This window comes from Notolabrus celidotus, chromosome 19, assembly GCF_009762535.1.
Source record: "Notolabrus celidotus isolate fNotCel1 chromosome 19, fNotCel1.pri, whole genome shotgun sequence".
NCBI classification, from domain to species: domain Eukaryota; kingdom Metazoa; phylum Chordata; class Actinopteri; order Labriformes; family Labridae; genus Notolabrus; species Notolabrus celidotus.
The window spans coordinates 4493205-4513486 of record NC_048290.1 but is presented as its reverse complement, the minus strand read 5'-3'; the positions used below and the strand labels follow the sequence as shown (position 1 = coordinate 4513486).

The 20282-nt window shown below is 41.5% G+C and overlaps 1 protein-coding gene across 1 annotated transcript in view; it reads left to right on the top strand.

Annotated features, from left to right (window-relative positions):
* The window catches only part of unc5da (unc-5 netrin receptor Da), a 389274-nt gene extending 370752 nt beyond the window's left edge, over window positions 1–18522 (top strand). The window contains exons 16-18 of the mRNA XM_034710336.1: window positions 1487–1651; window positions 1906–2084; window positions 13520–18522. Of these exons, the coding sequence (XP_034566227.1) occupies window positions 1487–1651; window positions 1906–2084; window positions 13520–13718 (543 nt within the window). The 3' untranslated portion in view covers window positions 13719–18522. The remainder of the gene's footprint in view (window positions 1–1486; window positions 1652–1905; window positions 2085–13519) is intronic.
* The last annotated feature ends 1760 nt before the right edge of the window (window positions 18523–20282 follow it).

Here is a 20282-nt window from a genome sequence, read left to right as displayed (position 1 = left end):
TCTTTCTTTCTTTCTTCCTTCTTTCTTTTCTTTCTTTCTTTCTTTCCTTCTTTAATTTCTTTCTTTCCTTCTTTCTTTTCGTTCTTTCTTTCCTTCTTCCTTTCCTTCTTTCTTTTCTTTCTTTCTTTCTTTCCTTCTTTCTTCTTTTTTCTTCTTTCTTTTTTTCTTCCTTCCTTCCTTCCTTCCTTCCTTTCTTTCTTTCCTTCCTTCCTTCCTTCCCTCCTTCCTTCCTTCCTTCCTTCCTTCCTTCTTCCTTTCTTTCTTTCCTTCTTTCTTTCCTTCTTTCTTCCTTTCTTTCCTTCTTTCTTTCTTTCCTTCTTTCTTTCCTTCCTTCTTCTTTCTTTCCTTCCTTCCTTCCTTTTTTCCTTTCTTCCTTCCTTCCTTCTTCTTACTTTCTTGCCTTCCTTCCTTCCTTCCTTCCTTCCTTTTTTCCTTTCTTTCTTTCTTTCTTTATTTGTTTGTTTCTTTCCTTCCTTCTTTCTTTCCTTCCTTCCTTCTTCTTTCTTTCCTTCCTTCCTTCCTTCCTTCCTTCCTTCCTTCCTTCCTTCTTCTTACTTTCTTTCTTTCCTTCCTTCCTTCCTTCCTTCCTTTTTTTCCTTTCTTTCTTTCTTTCTTTGTTTGTTTGTTTCTTTCCTTCTTTCCTTCCTTCCTTCCTTCCTATCTTTCTTTCTTCCTTTCTTTCTTTTATCAATGGAGCTGTTTTCTGATAGATTCTCCAATAGAATGCATTTACTTAAATCATGTAAAGTGTTTGTCTTAAATCAAGATTATCCGTCTTCTACAAATAAGATCTCAGCTTAAAAAATCTATAAATGTAAAATAAACCTTGTTTCTTCTTAATTACAACTCAAAACAAGATCATTTCAAGATTGATTGACTTAACAAGATATTTGAGATGAAGTCCCTCTATCTATCTCAAATGTTACTTGTTAGGTAAATGTATCCTAAATCAAGTGGGATGAGACATGTTGATTGAAAATGAGACAATTTCAGTTTTTGCTGTGTTTGGGCTCATGACATATCCTCAGGGGATGACTTCTCTGGATTGCATAATGTGTTTCTGCTAATAATGTTTGCTAAATCTAATATTTTTGATCTAATGAGGGCCTATTAGAGCACCCATGCTGTAGGGTGTCTGACCAAAGTAAGATAAAGAATCTTAATTATCTCTCAGTGAGTAAATTAAGGTGTTTCATTCATTTTTCTCTAATGATCGCAGCGTTTTTACATGTCGACGACGGGGCTCTAAATGTTGTTTCTAATGGGTAAACTGCTTGATGAGGCAATAGCATTGATTGGCTAAAGAGGCCCCTCTTCAGTCTTAATTAATCATGTAAACAGCAAAGTGGGCGGCAGAGCAGAATTCAACAACCAAACGTCTTTAGCGGGGGCTTAATGTCTCTTCTCTCTAATCCTTTCATCGTTCTCCCTGTCCACCCTCTCCTCTCCTCCGGCTCCCTTCCCTCCTCTCTCTCTCTCTCTGCAGGAGTTCTCCTTTTCTCAGGTGTGGGCCAGTAACCAGCGTCCCCTGCAGTGTGCCTTCTCTCTGGAGCGCTACAGCCACTCCTCGTCGCAGCTCTCCTGCAAGATCAGCGTCCGGCAGGTCAAAGGCGAGGAGCAGATACTCCAGGTCTACACGTCTGTGGTGGAGGTGAGGGGGGAAAAAGCAGATATTATGAGTGCTGGCTGCGTGGGCAGTCATGCAGTTTGGTAATAGCTTCTTTTTATTACGCTGAATAACTCCTGATTTGATTCAAGAGCTTGCTTAATGAGCCTCTCGGGGAGCTTTTTCATGTATAGATTGCTAAATAGCCCTAATAAGTCCTTGTCCTTGTCTTCATATTGAGATTTTCAGCAGCAGTGTAAAAATCACACTCATACCTTTTTTCTTATTTTTGCTGCCAGAATGAAAAGGGAGTGGTTCCCTTTTTCACACAGTCAGACTGCACCATCACCTCTCAGACAGGGTCAAGGGCCTTTAAAATCCCCCTGTCCATCCGTCAGCGGATCAGCGCCACCTTTGACACCGCTAATGCCAAGGGGAAGGACTGGCAGCTCTTGGCTCAGAAGCTGCACATTGACAGGTATGAGTTATAGCGCTCCGAAAACCGACATATCATTCTTTATTATACACTGTTGTCATCCCTTTATTGCTGAGTCATCCGTGAGAAACACAAGCCATAAATGAACTTCTGAGTTCATTTACAGATTAAAACCCCCGATCTGAGCGAGTCGTTGATTCTGGTTGGCTGCAGGGTATCCATTAATTTCTGACAACTGACACCTCCTTAGTAGTTTGGTTCGATAATTAATGCACTTGCTACAAATCACCCAGCGTGGTAAACCATAGAAGCAGAGAGGCAGTGGAAGCCTGCATTTCAGTTGCAGCTGATTAACAAGCTGTCACCTCGCCGCCACAAAGAGGGACTTCAACCTATTTAGAGAATATGACAACTTCAGCGTCCGCAAGGTAGCTGAGGAGATGGAGGGGGATAACGTTGTTCAATATAGAACACTCACTGTAATCCTTATGTACCTGTGAACACAACAGGATGACGTCTGAAACACAAGCTGCAGAAAGCACACTACCCCTCTACATTTACTGATGTTATCTCTTAAAGGTGACATACTACGCTCTTTTTCATCAATATATATTGGTCTAAGAGGTCCCCAAAACATGTCTTTAAAGTTTATGCTCATAAAAACACTTTGAAATCCGATGTTGGTCTGCCTGTAAACCCCTCTTTTTCAGCCCTGCTCAGAACAGGCTGTTTTCTGTGTCTGTGCCTTTAAATGAGAATGAGCTCTCTGACCACGCCCCCTCAGGAAGTGGATGTGTCCTCAGCTCTCCAGCACGTTGATCTAATGTTTACATGTTTGCTGATTATACACGGCTGCTCACAGACCCGCGTTACTTCAACCTATGAATCTGATCCAGAATCTGATCCTGTGGAGAGGCGCCTGTAGCAGGACCTTTCTGAAGGATTGGTCACAGATTTAGTATTTCTTGTTGTTTTATTTGTCAGTATGTCGACGTGTGTCTTGGTACACAGCTACGAACATGCAGCTATGTGGCTATGCTAACTAGCGCTAGCACTTTTCCATGAAAAATAAAAATCATCCACTAGATCTTCAAATCTGCAGACGTGGGGAGTAAAACCGACCTTTGTGTTTATTAAGACAGCCTACAACTAGCATGCCTCACTCCTAAGCTCCTTGTTAGCACACGTGTGCAGGGAATGAAAAACGGAGGAAGGGTTGAGTTGTATTTTATACAGTCTATGGGCTGAACAAGCTCCGAGCTCTGACTTCGGTTACAGACCGGATGTTGTTGTGACGTGTGAAAAAAGCACTGAAAACTGAAACGGCTCGTTTTAGACACATTTACAGAAAGGTGGAGAAATCAGAACAGGGGCAGAATTAATTTTTTTCATTTTTGGGGGGGGTTGTAGACATGCCAGGGACACATATTTCAGGTAGAGAACCATTAAAAAGTCGATTTTGCATGATATGTCACCTTTTAAAGCAGCGTCCTCTGAAGAGCAGTAGTGCAAAAAAACTGCAGTTCCTCGAGTGTCCACTAGATGCTTGCTCCAAAATCTAATACCTCTTTTTGACCAACGCAGACCAGGTTGTATTTCCGGGCTGGTGCTGCTCTGGTTCAGAGCTGGATGATGTTTGTTTTCCTCCCGCTCGAGTCCGTGGAAGAGGCATGTCATGACGTCAGATTTACGTGACTGCTTTTCCCAGCAGTGCTGGCGCGAACTTTCCTTCACAACAACAACTATGGCGGACAACGGCGGCTTGTCTCCTCGGCCGACCACTGCTTTGCCTTGGAATCCGTTAGTCTTTTTTATTTTTTTGCTACAGGACAATGGCGGAAAAAATGTTTGGTTTGTTTTGGATCACGGCAACCCCGCCCCTCACCCCTGACATAAGTGGTTCACGGTTCTAGACCAGCAAAGAGTTGGAGCCTCTCTGGCTCGCTGAGGAAAGCTAGAGCCCCTGCCCCCATCTTGCGCACCTTCTACAGAGGCACCATCAAGAGCATTCTGTGTGGTATGGGGGCCTGCACTGCGTCCTGCCGAATGACCCTCATCCCGCATTGTGAGAACAGCTGAGAAGATTGTTGGTGCCTCTCTCCCCTCCCTCCATGACATTTACTCTCCCCGCCTCACCTGAAAAGCGACCCCTCCCACCCGTCTCACAGCTTCTTCAGCCTGTTGCCATCAGGAAGGAGATTACACAGTCTCCGGGTCAGAACCTGCAGACTGAGGGACAGTTTTATCCACCAGACAGTCAGGATGCTGAACTCTCTCCCTGTTTTGCCCCCCTCTTCCCATAGTGCCCCCTTCACAGACTTAGCCCGGTCACTGACCCCCCTCCAAATCAACGCTAAGGGTCTGAGAGAGAAAACGCAATATCAAATCCTCAGTATGTCTAGTGCATACTGCAGTTTATTTGACAATAAAGAAGACTCTGAACTTTTTTTTTTACTTTGAACCAGTTTTCCTGGCCAGGAGCTGGTTCACTCACACTCGAAAAACCGGTTCTCAATTGAGCGCCGGCTCCGAACCGGCCCTGAAACTGCCTCAGTCAAAAAGAGGTATAAGAAAACCCCATTGGAGCCCATGTTACAATGCCAAATCTAAAGTAGTATGAATTATATTTCCAGCCTTGTGCAAACATTTCTGTAGCTGTCAAACTGTGAGGTTTGGGGGGATGAATTTGAATCTTTCAACCAAAGATTGTATGAAACATTGATTACATTGTAGTATCAGTAGCTGGAGCAAAAGCAGGTCCAAGCCAATTTAAATTTCATGCGATTGCCGAGGGATTGAGTAAACCTTTTTATAAACCAATCAAAATGAAAATAGTCCAATTTATCCGTGTTCCTGATTCCCCTCCTGCTGTGTTCCTCCAGCGCATGCCAACATCTTGACGTGCATGCATAGTGACGTACGCTTCTTAATCCATGGCTTTCTCGTCTCGGAAGGGGGGCAGTGCAGTAAGGTGATGTGTTGCCTGGTAGCGGTAGTACCAAAGCTTTCAAGCTCCTCTTCCTTGCACTCAGTAGGAGTAAGGCTCAAGCTGTTGCTTGAAGAAGAGCAGCAAAATAATAGAAACTTCTCCGCTGAACACACGGTGGATATCCATCTTCAGGACAAGGAGCTGACCAAACGAAAGAGTCTGTTTGCGCTTGGGCCTGGAGGAGGAGAGGGGCGCAGATGGAATAACATCTCTTGCAAATGTCAAGCAGCTGATTCTATTTGTAGGAACATGTAAACACCAAACTGATTAAGTCAGGTCATGTAAATGTGATTAATGACGTCATCCATTGGTTTCTGGAAAGGTGTTATGATGCCAACAATGGTGCCATATTGGAAATGCTGACCCAAACTAACTTTTGGTTAATCTAGAAACAGACAAAGAGGTGGAGCTGAGGCAGATGTGAAGCTACAGTGCATCCACCTGTCTGTCAACTCATTCATGCCCCTGTTTGTCCAAATGTGTGCTTAACTGTCTGCCCCAATGTAATCAAAAACGGATGTGTTATAAATAAAGAACCTCATCCTCGTTCAGTGTGAGCCACACAGACCAGAACCACCTTTTGAACCGGGCTGTAAACATGTTTATTTCTGCTATAAAAATGGGACCTATTGGGGTTTCCTTGGCTCTGGGCCAAGGCCTTGACCAGCCTCAAGCACACACTGGAGGAGCTGCAGTCTTTTCTGCACCTGCTTCATTTTTGAACACAGGAGACTGCAGCTTATTTCATAACACCTTCACTCATATCGTATTTAGGCTGAGAGTTCTGCATTATAAGGTATATTTGGGGGCGTGGCCTATTTGACTGAGAGGAATTGTTGTTGGTTTCCAGGCGGCATCAACTCTAGCTCTTTGCTGGAGTTGAAAGCTGGTGGGAGGTTAGTTGAAACCAGCATCACGTCACTGAGTCTACATCATAGACTGTATAAATAATTAACGTAGTACCTGTGACGTCACCCTTCTGTTTCTAAAGCACTGTTTTGAGGCCAATTGTCAGTGGCAGCCATATTGGAAATGTTGAACTCAACATAACTTCTGGGCGGGCTTTGAGCCTCCTAGCCAACAGCTACAGTGTTCCCGCCTGTCAATCAAGTCAGCTGTCCCTCTCATTGGAAGACTTGTAATCTCAATATCTTTGAAATTACCACGTTATGAAAAAATTCACCCCCCGTACAGTGTGTGCCGATGGACAAATGAGCCATCTAGACCAGGGGTTCCCAAACTTTTCAGCCTGCGACCCCCAAAATAAAGGTGCCAAAGACTTGGGACCCCCACCTTCCCCTCAAAGTGATTAAATGTGGCTTCATTTAGCTGGTCTGCAGAAAATTAGCCTACCTATATGAGCATGTGGCTGTGTTTCTACTGCTACTGATGCTTTTGATAATTAACTGTTCACTAACCCTAAACTTAGGAGTCATCTGGCAAAAAGAAAGGCAGAAAACTCATTACATTTTATATTGTCAAGGTTTTATTTCAAGTTTAGCTACTATTTTTGTCTTTATTTTCTACTATAATTGGTAAAATGTACTATTTTAAATAACTTTAAAGAAAAAACATTCTGGAAGACATCTTAAGACCCCCCCATTTTTGTCTCGCGACCCCACAATGGGTCCCGACCCACACTTTGGGAACCCCTGATCTAGACTACACTCGTCTTTTATACCAGGCTGTAAACTTGTTTATTTCTGCTGTAAAGATTGGCTTTTTTGAATTGGTGTGTATGTGGTTTCTGGTACTTCCGGAACCAGCCTCAAGTGGATCCTCGATGAACTGCATTGGCCTCATATTTTTAGACCTGAGGTTGCTGATTTAGTTAAACATGCTCTTAGGTTTCTTTGCTAAGTATCTAGCACATGCAGTGTTGTTATTAGATCTTGTTGATATACCAATCGTTTTATACCTGTATGCTAATGAAGTGCGCTAAGTGCTAAGAGGACTAGAAACCCCTCCTGTTGTCTCTGAGTTTGGTTTCTAAGTGGTTGAATAACATTTCAGCTGAAGACCTTGTGGGATGGCGTTGAGTGTTTCAGGTGTTAGTCAAACCCTGAAGCATTACCAAGGAAACAGAGTCATGACTGAGGAAAGAACTGTGAGCATTGGGTTAAATAAGTTGTGAAAACACAGAGTGATGGTCTGACTTTCTTCTTTATGATGTATCCACGCAGTGCAACGCCTTTGATTTGTCCATTAACAGGAATTAGTGGCTGACAGGGAGGCCTCACGCCTCTATGGAGTCCATCCATCCCTGATAATGGACTCCTCATCTGGCATTATCCTGCACATGTTGCACTCAGTTGTCATTGTGTTATTGCTGAGTCATCGATGAGTCACGTAAGCTCCAAAATATGACCCTGGCGTGTTTGTTTTGTTGGGGTGTTTTCACAGCGTTCTGACTAGAAAGCAGGAAAAACTGCCTGTTCAGGTCTCCTCCAGTATGTAAATGTTGTCCCACTTTGAATACTATTTTTAATCTAGAATTTAGGCACCGTGTCAGCCCTAATCTTCCATCACCAACCAGCCTTCAGTAACACGCCACACTGCTGATTTCATTATAGATCTAGAAACACATACACAGAGGGAGAACGAGAGGGAGAGAGAGAGAGTGAGAGAGAGAGACGCAGCACAGTCAGAATAACTGGAGAGAAAAATGCCGTGTTTTGCAGAAATCTGAAGGAAGGTCTCAGACCGCTGACAGGCCAGCCTCTGGCAAGAAAATGTGTTCGTGTTAGCACTCTTCATTAGCAGCATCTCTGCATGTGTTCCCCGCTTCAACCCTGGCTAAACTCTCCAGAGGTTGAGCCAGGTCAGTGTTTGCGTAGGCAGTGTGAGGTTTTTTGAGTTGTTTCAGTACGAGCTGATCTCTATTTGTACTTCAGAAGAGAAGTCAATAATCAAATGCTGATGACCGTGAAGACTCTTAGATCTGTGCAGTCGAGCTCTTGAGGGAAAGAAGAGCTAAGTGTGAGTATCCTCTCCGTCTTGCCAGTTGGAGGAACATAAGAGGGGAAAGTTGACTAAGAAACTGTGGCAGAAACTATGTGATTAAGGAATTTCACTTAAAGCGAGTCTGAAAACAAACATCTGTGACCGAGGAAGGGGAAAGGATTTCAGAGTTTCTACAGCAAAGTCGAACACACCAGAAAGCATGTAATGGGAATGTCTCTTCCTGGTTAAGCTGATTTTGTAATTATTTCTCTGACTGTGTGGGAGTAGTTCAAACTGAGGAGGGGATGTGGGAGAGAGGGGAGAGGGGGACAATGGAAATCCCATTGTAATGAAACAGTGCACTCTGTTGGATGGGTGTTATAACAACAGCAGAGGAGGAACATCTGTGTTCCAGAATCCTTGTGTGAAGCTCTAACTTTAGCTGGGAGACAATTTCTTCACACTGTAAACTATCAATACCAGGACTGTATTGTTGTAAACTTGATGTACAATCACTTTAAAACTAATAATTGTTGATGTTTCTGCAAGAAGAGGCAACTTACATCTGAAGCACATTTAAAACCGAGCCGTTCAACACTGCAAAATCTCAAAACTGAATTTTCTTGATTGGTTTCTTTAAATGAGATTAAATATGTAATTCAAGAAAATTATACTTGCGTCATTAACAGATATGTTTACTCACATCAGGCTTTACATTTCCTAAAACAAGATTTATTTCTGGACTTGTCAATGAAGGTAACTAAAAAATGGTTCATCCTTGAAAGACCAGAAAGACTAAACTTGTCTGACAACTTGTTCCCACAAGGTAATTATATTGTGGGAACAAGTTTGTATCTTGTGCACCTAAGATAGTAATTTGTTCCCACATGAAAATGATATTGTGGGCTCAGGATAATGGACTAGTTCTCACAAGATATAACCTGCATGCACAAGATGACTTGATGACTGTAATGTGCAAACAAGATAATTAACCAGTTAAAATAGAGTGGCTCAGATTGAAGCTGAAATCAGGGTTTTTTAAAGACACCAGCTTGAGATACACTACCAGTCAAAAGTTTGGACACACCTTCTCATTCAATGGTTTTTATTTATTCTAATTATTGTCAACATTGTAGTTTAATACTGAAGACATCAAAACTATGAAATAATCTGGTTTTACCATAATCTGGATTACAACAGTAGTCAAATAGGGCTATCCATTGTGTACTAACCCTACCTCTGAACAACACAACTGATGGTCTCAAACACATTAAGAAGGCAAGTCATTCTACAAATGAACTCTTGACAAGGCTCATGTTAATTAGAAACCATTCCAGGAGACCACTTCATGAAGCAGACTGAGAGAATACCAAGAGTGTGCAAAGCTGTCATGAAGGAAAAAGGGGGCTACTTTACAGAATCTAAAATATAAAACATATTCTGGTTTGTTTAACACTTTTTTGTGAATTAAATAATTCCATATATGTTCTCTCATAGTTTTGATGTATTCAGTATTAATCTACAGTGTTTCAAATAATTAGAATAAATACAAACCCTTGAATGAGAAGGTGTTTCCAAACTTTTGACTGGTAGTGTATCATTACTTTGAACAAGTGAACATTCAGTGTTTCTTCTTTTATACAATGTGCATCTTGTTTTTGCACCTTTGGGTCAAAACTTCACATTACTCTTATAACAGTCTGGTCCATGTGTTTTCCACACCTTTGAGCCATCTTCAGAGGGCTGAAACTAGCATTTACTTTCAGCACTAAAGCTGCTTTTTGTGTATTTTCTTGACTCATTAATAATGAATTGAGTATAAAGTCAGAAAATATGAACTCTGAGTCAACATATTCAGATGTCTGTGTGTTTCTGACAGTAAGTTGGGTGTGCCAGTTTGGCTTAGTTGTTAAAGCTGTGCAGAAGGTGTAGTCTGGCTCTATTGTACAGGGAGTTTTCTCTCAATATGAAGGTTAGAATTTCGATCCCAGCTCTTGCAGTCGCATGAGCAAGTCTTTGAGCAAGACTCGGCCCCAAATCCTCTGCCCCAAATCCAGTGCCATCAGAATCTAAAATATAAAACATATTCTGCTTTGTTTAACACTTTTTTGTTCATTAAATAATTCCATATTTCCATATATGTTCTTTCATAGTTTTGATGTCTTTGGTATTAATCTACAGTGTTTACAATAATTAAAATAAATAAAAAACGTTGAATGAGAAGGTGTTTCCAAACTTTTGACTGGTAGTGTACATTAAGAGTTACTTGATCTGTCTGTCATTTAAAGCTACTTCAGTATAAAGGCTGAAAACAATCATACAACTGTCTTTGTAAAAGTTAACCCTGATGGGAAAGCAGTTAGATGTCATGGTGAAAGTTTGCGCCCAATCCACAGAGACAGTCGTCTTCATTGCAGCAGTCACTGGTTCTACTCCTGGTCTCTGCCCTTGGCAAAAAAGCTACAAAACTACCTTAAAAAATAAAATCCTATGTGTCCGGGCTTCTGACTTATAACTCCAGCAGAAATCCTAAACTTGAAATCTAAACCGCAAAGTGACAGAAAGGTGATCATGTACCTGGAAGCATAAGTCTGATGGGAGCAATATCTGGTTGTATTTTGAAGAAAGATGAAATATACTTCAGTCTCTGAGGTGAAAATGTCTTGTTCCCAAGCCCAATGACAAATCACACACAATCCAAAAGAAAAAGGGATTTGTGAGAAAGGATAGAAATACAGACGTATTATAGAAATGAAGGATATTGCATTCATCCAAAGCTATACAAAGGATTTCATGCTTTAGTTCTGAAAGCCCAATTTGGTCCGTTCCAGCCTCCTTCATTTCAGATGGTGGACTCATCTAAAGGGTGAAATACTAAAAAAGAAGCAATAAATGAATTCTGTCAGACAACAGAGATGCTTCGGCCTTCACATCAAACTGTGCCCACTTCTAAAACGTCTTTGCCCGCGACTGATCCTCCCAACAATCACACAACACTTCTCCTAATGTGTCTCACAATAAAAGGGAATTTCAAATGTTTTCTGAAATCCACAACAGCAACATCAGTCAAAACAGGCACAGTGAGATATCTCTTTGAAATCAGTCAGCCCTAACAAAGAGCTGAGTTGTGTGAAATGTATAAAGTGTTTTTTTTTTTTTTTAAGTTTGATCCACACGAGAGACTCAAAAGCAGAGAGAAACTCGGCCTCTTTTGCTTTGATTTTGCACTTTTTTAAGTCCTCTCTTGAGCGGTCCTCCTCATGGGGAGTGAATAAATCTAACAAACGTTCAGTCACTTTAGTACCCCTTTAAAATGTCTCTCTATTGGCTTTCTTATTATAACCGCTCTAATTCTGAGCCTCTGATCTATGTCTCTTTTTTGTCCCTTAGTTGCAATTATGAGAAATTAATTAATTAACCCAGGCAGCTGTTTCTATAGAGGACCTCACAGAGAGTTTAACATATCACATGAATCAGTGAATAAAAACTAACAGATAAAAATGACAAAAAAACAACGTTACTACAATAAAGAGGAAAAAGGAAAGGTGAGAAGAGATTGGGGATTAAAGTGTCTATTAAAGCTCCTGTGAGGAACTTTAGGTCTGTGTTGATTTTGGCGCCCCCTGTGGACAAAGCAGTCTTTGCATTCTGTCCTATACATGTGAAGTTATTTATAATAAAATAATAAACTTTATTTATATAGCACTTTTCTTAAAGTTACAAAGTGCTTCACAACAAAAAATGCAAAAAATTACAAAGCATAAAAAACAGTGAAGACAGGGAGAAAAAAGAAAAACAGGATATCAGAATGTGGAGCAATATTCACAATTTAGGGGTGGAGAAATGCCCTCTTCTATAAGAAGGTTTTCAGTGAGGACTTAAAAGTGGTTAAGGTTGTGGACTGTCTAATTGGCAGTGGCAGGGAGTTCCACAGTCTTGGAGCTCTGACTGAAAAGGCCCGGTCACCTTTTGTTCTAAGGCGGGATCTTGGCACAACCTGCAGAGCTGCATCCACAGACCTGAGGGGCTGCCCAGTAGAGGTGGGAATCAAAAACCGGATCCAACTTAGAACCGGTTCCAATTAATCAATTCCATCAGAATTGTACACCTCAAATGTTATCAATTCAAAGTCTTATCCAGGCTTGAGGGTCCACGTCCGGACTCACACAGCCGAGAATGAGGTCAACCTATTGTTCAGTATGTTCAAGTTGAATAGACATAATTTTGGAAACAATAAAATGGTTCCTTTTGGTGCTGAAGACTGTGTAGAACTACTTTGATAAGCAGAATCAACTGGCATTGACATTGATACAATCTTATCAATTCCCACCCCTACCGCCCATGCACATATGGGGTTAAAAGGTCTCTTGAATAGTTTGGAGCCTGTCCATTTCAAATTTTAAAAGTAATCAATAAAATCTTAAAATCGACACGATAAAAAAATGGTAGCCAATGTAAGCTGGGGAGGACAGGAGTGACCCACATAGCAAAATTGGTTCTGATAGGTCTGAGCCAGATCTGGCATCAAGCACTGCTGGCTGACTGCTGGCATGGCAAGTGGTATGTCAACCGGACGGGGACCAGGTCTGGCAATGATGGCATTGTATATATGATGGCATACCACATCTGGCCCGATTGTGGCTTGGTTTATGTGGCCCAGATCTGTCCATGCCACATCTGGGCCAATTAAGGTTGAGCTTGTGATTAAGCTGGCCTATGTGTGGGCCGTCTCTGGCAAACTTTATCCGGGCCACTTAAGGGCCGTCATTCTTTGTGGTATGTTGGCCGAGTCTAAGTGTATTGTGGGCCAGAACCGGGCCAGACCAACTCTGCTATGTGGGGATGTGTTGGTATTTTGTTGTGCCTGTTAGAATCGGAGCGGCTGCATTTTGAACTAGTCTGAGTCTGTGGAGGGAGCTCGGACTGATACCTGTTAAAAGTGCATTACAATAATCTAGCATGGATGACTTTGGACGGATCGGAGGAGGAGAGGAATGATCTTATTTTGGAGATTTGTTTGAGGTGGAAGGTTATTCTGAGGTGAGGTTATTCTTTAACAAGTCAAATGTTTACTTATCATCTAGCCATAGAAACTGTAAGGAGGTGGTACAGCAGCGTGCGCTCCATCACCTGGTCTGACACCTACCCACCTGCTCGTGGTTTCAGACACAATATAAATAGTCACTCTTCTAGTTAGCGGTCTTGTTTGCTGTTTTCGGTCATAAAGAGACATCAGTGTTAATTTCACAACCAGCTAAAAGCTCCTGACTGGAGCTTTAAGTTGATATAATTAGTCTACCAAGTGTTATTTGTTGTCGTAGTCATACAGTTTGTTTGTGCCAAGTTTTCTGTAGTTGTTAACCAAAGCTTTAGTCCAGGTGCATTCTGTTGTTTCCATGTCCTTGTCACCTGCCTCATTGCTGTCACTGTGTGTTGAGGAGATGCTTGTCACTTTTGTTTATTGTCTCAGTAAATGGATTTCTAAGTCATTTTCTGGTTTCCCTGATCCACTCTAATCCAATATCACATTCTCCCCTGCTCGTAGGAACCTCTGCTACTTCGCCTGTCAAGAAAGCCCGTCATCAGTGATCCTGAGTCTGTGGGAAGTCCAGCACCAAGACTCAGGGGACCTGGACTCTCTGGCCAGTGCCCTTGAAGAAATCAGCAGGGTCCAGTCCCCGCGGACGGCCACTCTGGGCTGCAGCAGAGAAGAGCGGGACTCTGAGTTCGCTGAACTTGGGTAAGGTCAAGTCTACGGCAGATCAGATTAAGATGAACCTTTACTGCATGAACACTGACGATCAGGTGTGCTAGCTAACCTGCGTGAGGAGGAGGAAGAGGAAGGAGGAGGACTCCATTTTGGACTGTTACTAAAGAAGGGACACCTCTGCTAGAACCAACAGCACGTAGAGACAGATGGGAACGGAGGAGCGACCAAAGGAGAGGAGGAAAAGAGTGGGGGAGCAAATGCCGAAAGACTAAAGTGTTTGTGTTATTGAGAAGCACGAAGAGAACATTTTGGAGGAGGTTTAAGTATCCTACACCCGTCTTTGATTGAGAAATGTCATCTCCTGACACCAGGATTAACACAAATCTATGTGAAGAGGACTCTCAGAGTGTGTTTCAGACAGACTGCCAATCTAGCGGCTGGTGCGACCTTCCCGGGATCGGATGTGCTGGCACTTGCCCTCAAACAGTCTTCTGGGCTGTCAAAATGTTTAGTGTAACGTCACTATGTTGTCATTCATTTCTCCAGATCATTCTAACGCTTCTCTTTCTTTTTCCTGCACTGTGTCTCTATTGTTGCTGCTGGAGATTGAGGAGAAAAACAGGAAGTAAGGAATGTTGGATATTAGTTTTTAACTGAACTTCTTGTCCGTACTATGTGATCAGTGACAATGATTGTTCGCTCTGATAAGCATTTAAAATATCTGATGATGTCTATATGGTTTAAATAGTGTAAGGGTGTTTTAAGAGGTGTGATCAGACCAAACGTGAAGCACATTTTTTGCACACTGAGGTTACAAACGCAGTCAGTGCAGAGATGCAAATAGATGGAAATGTGTTCCAGGCAAGGTGAACCATGCAATTCTAATCACTGAGTCATTTTCATTTCAGTAAAAATTCACACAAGGCCACATTGCAAAAGCCCTTCAGGTTGAGATACTCCTGCAGGAAAATACTGCATCAGTTGAGGTTAAACCAAACTCCATTCAAAACACACACATTTAAAGAGTTTGTCTTGTATTTTGCAGGTGGCCCTGACAAAGCATGAGTTTCTGTCTTTCTGCAAATCCACATCATGTTTAAGTCATTTTGGCTTCCCTTTGTACAACAAATTCCCTCTAACTCACAGCAGATGTGTGACTTGCAAGATACAGTGAAACTGCCACCCACCTGAGACAGATGGACAAATTCCTGTCGCTTAAAAAATCTCAGTCACATTTTTTATCAAATTGGATTCACAATTTGCACAAAGCGGTGCTGTGAAAGTATGAGGTTTAGATTTTCCTGCAACCTGATGTAACATCAGTCATGGTCAATCCAAACTCCATTCAAAAAACAAGCATTTAAAGAGTTTGTCCTGTATTTTGGAGGCGGACATGACAAACCATGAGTTTCTTTCTTTCTGCAAATCCACATCATGTTAAAGTCATTTCAGTTTACTTTTGAACAACAAATTCCCTCTAACTCACAGCAGATGTGTGACTTGCAAGATACAGTGAAACTGCCACCCACCTGAGACAGATGGACAAATTCCTGTCGCTTAAAAAATCTCAGTCACATTTTTTATCAAATTGGATTCACAATTTGCACAAAGCCGTGCTGTGAAAGTATGAGGTTTAGATTTTCCTGCAACCTGATGTAACATCAGTCATGGTCAATCCAAACTCCATTCAAAAAACAAGCATTTAAAGAGTTTGTCCTGTATTTTGGAGGCGGACATGACAAACCATGAGTTTCTTTCTTTCTGCAAATCCACATCATGTTAAAGTCATTTCAGTTTACTTTTGTACAACAAATTCCCTCTAACTCACAGCAGATGTGTGACTTGCAAGATACAGTGAAACTGCCACCCACCTGAGACAGATGGACAAATTCCTGTCGCTTAAAAAATCTCAGTCACATTTTTTATCAAATTGGATTCACAATTTGCACAAAGCCGTGCTGTGATGGTATCAGAATGAGATTTTCCTGCAAACTAATATAAAGTCAGTCATGGTCAATCCAAACTCCACTCAAAAAACAAGCATTTAAAGAGTTTGTCCTGTATTTTGGAGGTGGACCTGACAAAGCATGAGTTTCTGTCTTTCTGCAAATCCACATCATGTTTGTTTTTGTTTTGTTTTTTTAAGCTACATTTTTGCAGGCTGTATCGCCTTTATTTGATAGGACAGCTGAAGAGAGACAGGAAATGTGGGGAGCAGAGAGCGGGGAAAGACATGGAGGAAATGGTCGCGGCCGGGAATTGAACCAGCGACCCCTGCAACAAGGACTGTAGCCTCTGTATGTGTGGCGCTTAGACCGCTAGGCCACCAGCGCCCCATCCACATCATGTTTAAGTCATTTCGGCTTCCCTTTGTCCAAGAAATTCCCTCTAAATCTCAGCAGATGTGTGAGTTGCAAGATACAGTGAAACTGCCACCCACCTGAGACAGATGGACAAATTCCTGTCCCTCACAAAATCACAGTCACATTTTTATCAAATTGGATTCATAATTTGCACAAAGCCGTGCTGTGAAAGTATCAGAATGAGATTTTCCTGCAACCTGATATAAAGTCAGTCATGGTCAATCCAAACTCAATTTAAAAAAACAAGCTTTTTAAAAATTGGTGATCTTGTTGTCCTGAATCCAGACCTGACAAAGCATTTTTTTATCTTTTAAAAAATCTGCATCATATTGGAGTCATTTTGGCATCCTTTCAACCCACACACTTCAACTAAATCACTGCAAAGCCAGTTTTGAGTTCTCACCCCTGTAGTAAGCCAGGTAGCAGCTGCCGTATGACTTGCAATATACAGCGAAACTGCCACTCACCTCATTCTGATTGACAGATTCCTTACTCACAAAGTCTGTGAGTCACATTTTTCAACTTTGGTACAAAATTTGCAAGAGGCTGTGTTGTGGAAGGATAACAGGTGGAGATTTTTCTGCACCCTGATGCTGGATCAGCTGTGCTCAAATCCAAACCCCATTTAGAAACAAGCATTTTAAAAGTGATCTTATTAAGCATGATGTATTTTTCATATTGCCATCATGTTCAACTCATTTTTTGATGCTTTTTTTTCCAACACATTGCTGATTCACTGCAAGACAGTTTTATTTTTGGTTCACATCCCTGCAGTAAACACGGTAGCTGCAGATGTGTGACTTGCTAGATACAGTGAAACCGCCACTCACTTGAGTTCCTGTCACTCGTAAAGTCTCAGTCATATTTTGTAACTTGGATACAAAATTTGCACCAGGCTGTTTTGTGAAAGCCTATTAGACTTGACTGTGCTTGCAACCTGATATTGTTATTGTTGTCATGCTTGCACCAAACTCCATATAAAAGACAAGCATTTTAAAAGAAACCCTCTTGCTGCATCACCGCCAGATCTGACATAGCTTTATTTCTTTCCATTTTCAAACCTGCGTCATGACCAAAGGTGCATTTCGACCAAGAGTTCCGGGGTCCTTTAGCCCCCACAACTACTTTCCCCGGAACTAAAAGGTTCCTGTGCAACCATTGTTGTCTGCGTTTCGACCGCAGGCTGAAGTCACGGGTAGATTTTGCAAATCAGGCCAGTGACGTATGGAGAAAACAAACCAGTATGTATTCCCAGGAACTCCCTCTGTGTTTCAACAACTGAGTTAACACCACAAACACTGTTATGTTCAACCGAAAGTCCCAGGACCTTTGAAAAGTATTACTCCCCTAAGCAGGGGCTTTTCAGGGGGGAGATTATCTACCTCTGAACTAAATTTAGACCCTGGTTCCTCTGGTCAAAACACACACGTAGTTCAGGGGTAAAGTCCCTGCAGTGGAAAACATCTCAAGTCATTTCAGCATCCTTTAGCCTGATATATTGTCACTAAATTCCTGCAAAGTCAGTGTATTTTAGGTTCACACCTCTGTAGTGAGCCAGATTGCAGCAGATGTGTGACCTTTCAGGCACAGTGAAACTGACACTCATCTGATACAAATGGACGGGCACTTTGTAGCATTTGGGTCCTTAAAAAAATCTGGTACTAAGAAGGAAGTAGCTGAAAGCGTCTGCAAGTTTATCCAGACAGATCCTGGAGAAGATGGTGTGATTTACTGAGCGGTGTGATGATGGTTTCTGTCAAACCAGCAAAAACTGACATAACAGTCGACGGTCAAAGTCGACTGAGTAACAAGTTGCAATTTTCTGCTTTACGTTTGGTCTGAACACAGTTTAAGAGATTATTCAAAAAGGTTTTAGAGAGCTATTTTGGTGGATTATATGGATAACCATCATTTTAAAGAGACATCCACATATAGAACCCATTAGCAGATCTAGTTGTCAAAGCAGAGGCTGCAGCAGGGAAGTTGCTGCAATGTAAAATGCAATGCACCTGGCACTGCAGTCAAAGGTGCACCACATCCCTTTATGTCTAGTGATTAACTTCTGGTTCTTTTGAAGGAAAAATTACTGCCTTGCTGTGTGATAAGTGGCTTTAGAACCAGTCAGACAGTGAGAACATTATAAACACTGCAAACTGTTGGTTAAGTGGTGTGTACTTTCAAGACCCTTTGGGACTGAGTTCTTCTTGATTTTGAAATTTAAATTCTGACTTTTGATGTGTGGCTTTGCTGGAGCTGCCTGTCCTTTTTATTTTTTCGGATCATATGGATCATCGGGTACTCGGACATCATTATCTGGAGACACTAGCCGACTCTCGCTCCCACTCCTCTGTCTTATCTCCTCTGAGAGACAGCCAGCATCCACTTCAACAAAGATACCCTCATGATCAGGAGGATCCCTCCATTCAGTTGCTCCACCTGCCCCCCTAAACATAATAAAAGTGACTTTGTGTTGAACTCTGTGTTGGCTCTCTCTTTTCATCCTCTCAATGGATTCAATTCACTTTTTAAAAGGCCTGACAGCCCACATGCTGAACGCAGGAGAAATCAGCTACAGTAAATCTTCAAAAAGTGGTTTCAGCAAAGAGATGAAACAGAGGCCCATACAAAGTCCAATTTTTAGAAAGATGGAAAAGAACTTTCCAAAGCACTCTAAGTTTGGATGGAGTGGCCTCCTGAACTGCACCAAAAGCCTAGACACGGCTGAGGGAGCTGCTATTTGTGGATAAGACCTAGGGGACTTGTGCAGTATGAATTAGAGGCTTCTCCACAACACGCCTGACATTTCATCGGTGGTTACCCGAAATATGATTAAATTACCGGCCAATTAAAACGCTTAACACTTGTCTGGATGTACAAACCTTTAGATGAGGAATATAGCTTTATGAAAACCTCTGGTTCTTCCTTATAGAACACTTTTAAAGGCTGATGATGTGCAGCAGAGTTTGATATTTAAGATTAACCCTGACCAATTAAAACAATGCTGATTTCCTTTCCTCCGTCCAAATCTTAAAGGCATATTTCCACATTTTGGTCACTTCTTGCCAAGAATTAGATAAGAGATCATGACCATCAGGGGCGATTCTAAGATTGGATGTTTAGGGGTGCTGAGATAAATGTCACTGTTTTGTACATTTGAATGCAATTTCATTCCCACACTTGTGAAAGAAAAGTATAACACTTTTTGGGAAAGTCTGTGACTAAACCATCAAATCTGATAAAGGTTATTTAAATGCTGAGACACAGCAAGAGAGAAATGGATTGGAATCATAAAAGAAACATGGTAACCCTCATTTCTGGGGAAAGACAACTCATTTTGATACAGCAGCTCCTCTGTTTCTGGAGTAAACCAGCCCCCTATAGTGAGTACCAAAAATACCCAAAATTGACATTGGAGTTATTTTTTGGACTTTCATTTGGAATGCACATGTAAAACGGGATGGAGCTTCTGTATTTTTGTTGTTAAAATATTATGTTTTAACCAAGTACTGTATGGTTTTGAAACTTTTCTAGCTTGTTAAAAAGGACATACAGTAAAAAAAATGTAAAAATCTCTCAAATTTTAGGGTTGCTGGGATTCAATTTAGAGGGGCTTCAGCACCCCCAAAAATGGGCTAGAAACGCCTATGATGACCATACTGATATTCTTGGTAAATAGTTGGCTTTGCTTAGCTTCTCTCCACATAACGACTGGGCTCTAGGGGAATCAGCTCGCTTAGTTCTCTTCTAAGACAACATAATCAACATTTAAAGGTACAGTGTGTGGTATCTAGCAGTATTTAGAGGAACAGACTTGGTAGAAATGGAATAAAATTCATAAGTAAGTGTATAATCACCTGAATATACAATTATTTTTGTTTTTGTATCTCAGAATGAGACTTTTATATCCAAATAAGGGAGGCCGCCATCTTGCATCGCCATGTTTCTACTGTAACACAGAAAGGACAAACTAGTGCGGGCCTCATGTGTTTTTGTATTGAAAGGAGATTTTTATAGTAAAAACTTGACAAATGGAGGATCATACTTATCATGCATTGCAGGAGTTTTATGTCCTCGAAGGCCACCGTTGCTTCACTAACAGGAGGGGTGACCAAGGGAGCTTTTCAGTCTGGAGTCTGACCGCTAGATATCTCAAAATATTCCCATTTCTACACACTGTACCTTTAAGGCTCAAAATGTGTGTTTTGCTCGTTTAATCATTACCAAACCAGCAAATG